The sequence below is a fragment of the Kryptolebias marmoratus genome, linkage group LG20, assembly GCF_001649575.2.
Source record: "Kryptolebias marmoratus isolate JLee-2015 linkage group LG20, ASM164957v2, whole genome shotgun sequence".
Taxonomy (NCBI): domain Eukaryota; kingdom Metazoa; phylum Chordata; class Actinopteri; order Cyprinodontiformes; family Rivulidae; genus Kryptolebias; species Kryptolebias marmoratus.
This window is the reverse complement of record NC_051449.1, coordinates 26,629,973-26,639,625: the sequence shown is the minus strand read 5'-3', so window position 1 is coordinate 26,639,625 and position 9,653 is coordinate 26,629,973. Positions and strand designations below refer to the sequence as shown.

General features: G+C 38.0%; 1 protein-coding gene across 3 annotated transcripts in view; it reads left to right on the top strand.

Moving 5' to 3' along the window:
• LOC108250420 (E3 ubiquitin-protein ligase RNF31) overlaps window positions 1-9,653 on the top strand; it is an 82,459-nt gene that overhangs the window by 5,212 nt on the left and 67,594 nt on the right. For all 3 annotated transcript variants that reach the window (XR_005234589.1, XM_037982056.1, XM_037982055.1), the window contains exons 3-4: window positions 2,146-2,292; window positions 6,498-6,653. Coding sequence is in view for 2 of the 3 variants with exons in the window: in XM_037982056.1 (XP_037837984.1) it covers window positions 2,146-2,292; window positions 6,498-6,653 (303 nt within the window). In the remaining variant the exon portion in view is untranslated. The remainder of the gene's footprint in view (window positions 1-2,145; window positions 2,293-6,497; window positions 6,654-9,653) is intronic.

Sequence of the window (9,653 nt, the reverse complement as noted above, 5' to 3'; positions counted from 1 at the left end):
GTTCTAGGCACAGCCAAGATACTGCGCAGAACCCTCAAGCTCCCAGGCCTCTGGTAGAGGACCCGAGCTCAGAGGATGAAACAAGACCACCCGCGGAGGGTGAGAAGGGAATTTTTTTTTTTTATATATATCTCAAGGCAGTAAACCTTGAGTTAAATATTCTTGTAAAAATATACTGAACAAAAATATGAACGCAACACTTTTTTTAGCTCCCATTTTTAATTGACTGAACTCAAAGAATAATTTAGTGGCAGCTTCACGGATGCGGAAATAATTTATCTGTAATTCATTTGACCTTTAAAACTTTCTTAAATTGCTTGTTTCTTGACGGCCTGAAATAAATACTGTTTGGTTTTGTCAGGATTTTGGGTGATGTTTTTTTTCTTTTTGACTTCTTTTGTATTTTAGACCCTTTTTACATGTTTTGTCTTTGTATGTTCTGTTTCTTGTGTTCTGGTCATCATTCTCTTCTCCCTAGTTTCTCATTTGTTTATCTGCCACACCCATCTCCTCCTGCCTGCAATGATTATCACTCACCTGTGCCCACTTCACTTGATTTCCCTCTGTGCTTAAAACCCGGTCACTCTCTCCACTCTCCGCTGGATCATTGCTCTTTGTTTATGGGCTGTTCTGTTTGTGTTCTGGTCTGCTCATGGTGTCCCTGGTTATGTCTTGGTTGTCCTCTTCCTGCCTTAGTTCTTGGATTTAGTTTTTGTTTTGTGTTGCTGCCTCGTCAGCACTTTGTTTTTTTTGTATATCATGAGTCTGCGCTCTGGGTTGGCCTCCTTCTCCACCCAACCTGGCAGGTTTGCTTTTTTTCATACTTTTGTATTCATTCTAATGCCTAGGACAGAGGTAAGATTTTATAGTCTATGCCTAGGAGGCTGATTGGGTGACGGCTATTAGTCAAGTCAAATGAATTCATATAGCACTTTTCAGCAACAAGGCAATACAAGGTGTCTTACAACATGTGAACACACAAATACAGAGTCATCATGAAAACACACACACAACAATATCTAAAATGAAATCTAAGGTAATCTACATGAAATCATGATAGCACTCACAACAATATAAAGTTAAAACTAAACATCCAAAATGAGCTACTGTAAGATGGTAATAAGACACAAAAGTAAAGCTAAAATATGAGAATGAAATCATGAAACTAAACATATCTAAAACATGAGAAACCAAACATAAGCTGAGGAGAACCAAACTATGATATAACATAAACTAAAGTAAGATTTAAAAACCTCAGCTGAACAGATCAGACATGATAAAAGCTAAGATAAACTAACTACTAAACTAAAATAAGTTTAAACAGGCAAAGGCAGGATAAAATTGACTAAGTCACACTGAAGTAAACTGGTAAAAAAACAAACTAAGATGTACTAACATAAACTAAACTACGATTAAAGGGCCTCAGCAGAACAGACTGAGATAAACTATGATAGACTATACCTTTGCTAAATCTAATTCAACTAAATTCAACTACTATTACATCATATGGGGTCTTTTTCTTTCCTTTGTAAGACTGCAAAAATTGCTCCCTATGGAGGATCTCCTGAATTTATTGCACAATTGTACACTTTGCATAATGTAAACTCAGCTAATTTATAAACACTTTGTAGTATTCCCCATCTGTCTGTTCCTGGTGATTTATTTTTTAGTTTAGCAATGGTTTCTTTTTTTTCAATTTCTGTGACAGGTTCTTCTAATTTAGTTGTTTCAACTTTTGACAATTAAGTCAATTTAAGAGTTTTCTGAAAGTCATTGATATGTTCTATCTGAAGTTCTTGTTTCTGTGTTTTTTATATAACTGCTTATAGTATTTTGAGAAAGCATTTGATATTTCCTTAGTGGGTTTCAACAAGGTTGGTCTTTGTAATTTCTGACTTTAGCAACTATGGAACTGGATTGGGCCTTCCAAAGCTGAAAGGCTAAAAGCATGCCAGCTTTATTTCCCATTTTGTAATCTTTTCTATTAGTATATCTGAAATTTCCTTCTGCTTTGTACGTTAGTACCTCATCTAATGGTTTCCCTTTGACTTTTATTAAGTATATTCAGCATATGTGTGTTTTAACTGCCTGTTTCAATTGTAATTTGACACTGAAAACAGTTAAACTTCTGTGCTTCCTCCATAGACCCTTGCATCCCTACAGTGCTTTTCTACAGCACTCAACATCCTAGAAAAGTATGGCTGTAATTTGACAAATCCCAACAGGCCAAAGTACTGGAGGACGGTCAAACACAACAACCCTGTGTTCAAGTCAACCGTTGATGCTATTCAGGTAACAACAACAATCAAACATATTAATTTAAATTTGTATTTTTAAAGCTTGTAACACAATGCACTGCTTTATCTAGCCTTGTCTTTCTAACAACCCTTAAAACATGATCTGCCATTTGCTTTCTGCCTGCAAAGTATTTTGTCCATTTATTTTAGTGGAGTCTCCCATTTTGACTGCGGGACCTCCAGCTCACACTCAGCAAAGATGTTCCTGTACACTTTTCCAGCCACTTAGAGAGAGCATAGTATGCTTTGCACAGCCTGCATCTTGGGTTCTGTCTGATATGGTAGACCCCAGCCTCTATTGCACTTGTGCTGCCATGATTAGTGCCTCTGTGCTGCTACTGGTAGCATTTGTTGATATCAGCCACTTCCTTAGACTGCTAGTGGTACATTCTGTTCAGGAGCTTATCTTTCCATGATGGTTCCCTTTTGTTTCTCCTCTTCCATACTGGGTTTCTGCTGTCTGAGCTATTCATTTAGCAGTTCATCATTGGAGGCTTTCTTCTCGATGTCCTCTAGGATCTTTGGCTACATTCACACTACAGGCAAAAGTGGCCCAAATTCAGCTTTTTTGCCCATATGTGACCCAGATCTAATTTTCTTTGACAGTCAGAATGTTTCTTCACAAATCAGATTTTTTTTTTTTAGGTATGTAGATAATTGGCAGACATTTTGGATAAAAACAATATATTTCAGATTTATTGTCCTTCAGCCCTTTATTTAAAAATCTTTCTCAGACTTTGTATCTGACTTATTATAATGGTGAGGTATTCATGAAGATGTTGAAAGTACTAGCTTAAACATAGCCCAATTTTAAGTTGATTGTTTTTACCCAAAATGTCCACAAACCTACTCATTCTCTTCATCATACTCTTGATCTGGTTCTGACACTTGATGTAGAGATTTGTTATTGATAATATTACAACTTCAATGCAAACATCACTTGATGTTCTTTTGAAAAAGAAAGTGATCAGTCAGAGGAAGCTGGCTTCTTGGTTTAATTCAGAATAACGCACTTTTAAACGGGCATCTAGAAAGTTGGAAAGAAAATGGTGCTCTGCTTACATAAAACAATTTTATGTAACTTGGAGAGATGGGCTGCTAACATACAATAAAGTTTGATATAAATCTAAAACTGTATATTACTCATTTTTAATAGAAGAGAATAAGAACAACTCCAAGTTTGTTTTGTACTGTAGCTAAACTAATGAAAAGTCTGATCTCTCTAGATAGAAAATTCACACCATCCTTCCTACTGTTGTCTCTGATTCCCTGTCAGATTAGGCAGCTTTAGAAGTGTCACTAGAACCTGACTTGTGTTTGTACTGTTTTTGTCCTGTTGAGGTTTCTGAATTGTAAAAAATAATAGCTTCATCTAAAATCGACATGTCTGCTAGATCCTATCCCAACCAGAGTGTTCAAAGAGGTATTTTCTCTAATTAAAATCCCAATTTGGATCTGCCTAATTTGTTTCTAATGACTTTTTATGTACCAGAGCTTTAAGGTTGCTTTTTTAAACCTTTACTTAAGAAACCTGATCCTGAATCAGGAGCTCTGGACAATTATAGGTCTAAAACGATATTCAAATGTATCACAAAAATTCTTGGCACAATAGTTGCAAATCAATTGTGAGAACATCTGGACAGTAATAATCTAATTGAGAAGTTTCAGTCAGGGTTTAGAGCTCATCATAGCACAGAAACAGCCCTGGTGAAAGTTACCAATTATATTCTCATGGCCTCAGACAGTGGACTTGTGTCCATACTTGTCCTGTTAGATCTCAGTGCTGCATTTGATACAACTGATCACAATATTTTATTACAGAGGCTTGAACATGATATTGGAATTAAAGGAACTACTTTAAAGTGATTTATATTAATCTGATAGATCCCAGTTTGTTTGTGTTTAAAAATGAATCTTCATACACCAGAGTTAAGGCTCTGGCATACTCCATAAAAAGTCACAAGGTTGGTTCACGGTTGTATGGTTGTGAGATATTCGTTAGCTCACACACCTTTCATAGGCCACGAGACAGTCAGCTCAGAACTCCTGGGAAGCTCCTCCCTCCTCCTACAGTGTTAAAACTGGCTTCTCAGCTCTCTTGTTTTTGTTTTGCTGGAACAGTTGTAAAGATGGCTGTATTTTCTAACAGCCTTGGCCAGGTGCTTCTCAGTTGAGCAGTAGAAGCAAAATGATTCCATTAAAGCCCAGTTTTCCGCATATACACGCCCACAACAACTTCTGACCAATCACAATACTTGGCGCAAAACTCTATGAGAACAAATTTAGCCAGGGCCTTGTGTCGCAAAGTGGCGGACAAAGCTCTTACGAGAACAAAATGGTGCAATTTTTGTCTCGCAACCGTGCTAATGAGAGACGACTTTGTGACTTCTCATAGAGTATTACTCCTGCTTTAATGATGGAGTTCCTCAGGGTTCAGTGCTTGGACCTGTACTCTTTACTTTATATATGCTTCCATTAGGTAGTTATTAGTCAGTATGAGATATTTATTACCTCCGCCAAAGAGGTTATGTTCTCTGTAGCATCTGTTTGTCTGTCTGTGTACAAGATAACTCAAAGTTATAAATGGATTTTCCTGAAATTTTCAGGAAACATCAAATATGGTACAACGACAAAGTAATTAGATTTTGGTGGTAATCCAGTCAAAGGTCAAGGTCACAGATGAGCCCTTGCTACAACTCTGCAACTGTATAACATAGGAATGTTAAACTCGACAGCTGGACATCTCATGGATCAGGGGTTATCACTGCTGAATTCAATGTCGTGGGGTCAAAGGTCAACGTTACAGTTGACCTAGTGCTCAAACTCTGCAACAGTGTAATGTAAGAATGTCAAACTGTACTGCTGCACACCTCATGGGTCAAAGATGTCTGTTGAGTTCATGGGGTCAGAGGTCAAGATCACAGGTAATCCCTTTGTTAAAAACTTTGCTCCAACATATGACCCTTTTGTTATCGCCGCCAAGAAAGTTGTTTTGGTTTGTTTGTCTTTCTGTTAGCAAGATCTTGTACAAACTAATGAACAGATTTGGATGAAAATGTCAGGAAATATTGGGGTTGTCACAAAAAACAATGGATTTAATTTTTGTGGTAATCCAGATTATGATCTGGATCGCACTATTTATTTTTTTCCACCCTGTGGCCTTGGCAAAGGGGTTTCTAGTTTCTGTCCATTGTTATGCTGACAAATCTGTTATGTTTATCAATGAAGCCTGACTAATCCAATCAGTTACTTGGATTACAAGTGTGTTTTAGAGACAAAAAGTCCTGTATGACACTTTTCTGCTTTTAAACTCAAACAATACAGAGGTTTAAGTTTTTAGACCTGATCGGAGATTGCAACAAAGTAAAGATTCAACACAATCTCCTTGCTTCCTTAGGTGGATAACTTTTACTAATTGGCTCTTTATAATGTATGTGAATGTTTTTGTACAGTGACCTTAGATGACTTTAGTTGTGAAATGGTGCCATATCAATGAAATGAATTGAACTGATTTGAGCATCTTGGTAACAAAATTTGCTGTTTTTTTTACTTCATCTGGATGGCAATAATTTGGCCTCAAGTTTTGATGTAAAAAACCTTTGGAGTTATTTGTGATCAGTAGTGTCATTTAACCCCTACATTAAAAATTTTACCAGTGCTGAGACTGAGCAATACTGGAAAAACATAGACTCATTACATAACAGCTTTGTTCAATAGTTTCCTGTATACAAAAAATAAAATATAAAGGCATGAAAAAGTCATACCAGACATACGATCCTGAATGGTCCAGCTAAAGAAAAAAGTAACTGTTATAACATAACAGTAAGTGTTTTTAGAGCAAACACAAAGAAAATACAATTTAAAACAAAAATGGGTGAGTTAATGAGATAACATCTATTGAAGTGTTATTGTTTTAGAGGGGCAACACTCTCAAGTGACATATGCATTGAAGTTGTAAAATTATATTATATATGAGGATGTAAAATTAAGCTTGTATTGCCCTCTAAGACAGAAGAAAATAATATTGGAATAAATTCTTTCAATTTAGTTAAAGCACTTCTGAATAATTTCTGTGGAATTTTTCTCTCAGACTTGGAGTCAATTAATGTAAACTCAGAGCTTATTAGGTTTTTTAAATTTAGCTAAGAGTTTTTATTTTTTATTGCATTTTTTTCTGTCTGCTTTGTTTTCATCTTCAAGGGAGGACGAGCTGTGCTCTGTCTCTATGGTTACTCCAATCAGCAGCCAGATGGGCTGAGCTTTCCTGATGATGTCACAGATCCTGATGTGGGTAGAGTTGCTGCAGTCACACTTGAAGTAATGAGCCTCAGGATGGAACTAGAGATGCTTATCAAGGTTTGTGCAAGTTTTTCCTACTTTTTTGTATTTTTTGGAGGTTTTAATGATAACAAAAAAGAAATCAAAACACAAATGTCATAAAAGAAGACAAAAACGGATTTTGTTTGTGTCAATACATATCAGGTCCCAAGTTTCCATAAATAATGCAGTGAACAAATTCCATAAAAACAGGAAAGAAAATGTTCAGGAAAAAAGGTGAGGCCTTCCTAAAAAGACAAAAAAAAACCAATGATCATTAAAAAAAAAGACAAAGACACACAAGAAGATGAAAAAAAAGTTCAAAGAGTCGGTACAAGAATGATAGCAGATCACTAAATATAAATGAGACTATGAAGGGCAGAATCATGCAGAAAAATAGTCAAATCACAATTACACATAATTTATAATGTGATTGATAAAGGTAGCTTGGATCTGTACAAACATGAGAAGTGACACAGAAAGAGGAGACCATATTAGCTAACCATGACTTAAAACACTGGGAGCAGGCTGGTTTACACTTTCACAAGATGAGCCTTGTAGCAACCACAATTTTAAATGCAAGGCTTCATTGTACAGCTACAGCAGGGATGGGCAACTTTTTTCCCCCAAAGCACCACATAAGGGACTGTTGCAGAGGGCCAAATCAGCAGGTTTACCTAAGTTCTGCCAAATACAAAATTTATAATTAGCTTTAAATATGATTTTCACCAACTGCTAAGAGTAGACATTGCAACTGGGCATTACAAATCACACGTGTGTGTTAGAGGGGGAAAGGCAGAGAGTAATCAGAGATAATAGAAAATGGAAAATATCCAGTAAATACTATGGTTTAAAAGTTAAAATGAATGTCTCAAAGCCTCTGGGTTTAAGGCAAGCCAGTGTGTGTGTGTAGACCAAAGGTTTGGACACCTTCTGTTTGGGTGAAACTTCCCTTAACCTGAGAGAAACCACACGGAGAGGATTGTTCATTTTCTGATGGCTTTTGCAAAAGGAGAAGTTCCTCGGCAGCAACTAATAGCATTGCCTGTCCGGGAAGCTCTGACCTCTGCATGAGTTTTCTTTCTTTATTAAGAGAAAGCAAAAGGGTGTGGACTGAGCCAGATAGAACTGGTCCAGTCCATAATGTAAACACAAAGATAACACATACTGAGGAGAGAGGACACTCTGCTTCTTAACCATAACACAGGAACTGTTTCAGAGCCAGAGTGAGTGAGAAACTGGCGCCCGGCATCTGTAAGCATGATAAGAATGAACTTAATCAAACCCTCTGACATTCAGAGTCACGTAGGCATTTTTGTGCGTAACAACAAAATCTGATAACCTCAAAACCCCTAACCTTCTCATTCAAGAGTTTACTTTATTTTCATGACTATGAAAATTGTACATTCACACTGAAGGCATCAAAACTATGAATTAACACATGTAGAATTATATGCTGAACAAAAAAGTGTGAAACAACGGAAAATGTCTCATCATTACTTTAAGAAATGAAGGTGAGTCAGTCCAAACAATTGGGAAAACTTTGAAAGTGTCCCCAAGTGCAGTCGCAAAAACCATCAAGCGCTACAAAGAAACTGGTTCACATGAGGATCGCCCCAGGAGAGGAAGACCAAGAGTCACCTCTGCTGCGGACTATAAGTTCATTCAAGTCACCAGCCTCAGAAATCACAAGTTAACAGCAGCTCAGATTAGAGGCCAGGTCAATTCCACACAGAGTTCTAGCAGCAGACACATCTTTAGAACAACTGTTAAGAGGGGACTATGTGAATCTGGCCTTCATGGTAAAATGGCTGCTAGGAAACCACTGCTAAGACCAGGCAACAAGCAGAAGAGACTTGTTTGAGCTAAAGAACACAAGGAATGGATATTAGACCAGTAGAATCTGTACTTTGGTCTGCTGAGTCCAAATTTGAGATCTTTGGGTCCAACCACCGTATCTTTGTGCGACGCAGAAAAGGTGAACGGATGGACTCTACATGCCTGGTTCCCACCGTGAAGCTTGGAGGAGGAGGTGTGATGGTGTGGGGGTGCTTCGCTGGTGACACTGTTGGGGATTTATTCAAAATTGAAGGCATACTGAACCAGCATGGCTACCACAGCATCTTGCAGCGGCATGCTATTCCATCCGGTTTGCGTTTAGTTGGACCATCATTTATTTTTCAACAGGACATTGATCTCAAACACACCTCCAGGCTGTTTAAGAGCTATTTGACCAAGAAGGAAAGTGATGAGGTGCTGCGCCATCACTCTCACCAGACCTGAACCCAATCAAGATGGTTTGGGGTGAGCTGGACTGCAGAGTGAAGGCAAAAGGGCCAGCAAGTGCTAAGCATCTCTGGGAACTCCTGCAAGACTGTTGGAAGACCATTTCAGGTGACTACCTTTTAAATCTCATCAAGAGAATGCCAAGAGTGTGCAAAGCAGTAGGCTAATCAAAGCAAAAGGTGGCTACTTTGAAGAACCTAGAATGTAAGACATATTTTCAGTTGTTTCAGTTTTTTGTTAGGCATATAACTCCACATGTGTTAATTCATAGTTTTGATGCCTTCAGTGTGTACAATTTTCATAGTCATGAAAATAAAGAAAACTCTTTGAATGAGAAGGTGTCCTGTCTGTCTGTCTGTATGTATGTATATATGTCATTGAATGCTTAGAGATGTACAATATCAACAGGACTAAGAGCCTTCATTGCAAACTCGATGGGGCTGTGGAAAACCACCATTGAAACCAAATGCAAACCACTTGCACAAGTGTCCATCAAACGTGGCATATACCAAGGAGATGTGCTGTCCCCACTGCTGTTCTGCATAGGACTGAACCCCGTCAGCCAAATCATCAACAAGACTGGCTACGGATACCGACTAAAGAATGGGGCCACCATCAGTCACCTCCTCTACATGGATGACATCAAGCTGTATGCCAAGAGTGAGCAAGACATCGACTCACTGATCCACACCACCAGGATCTACAGCACTGACATTGGGATGTCATTCGGACTAGAGAAGTGCGGTCGGATGG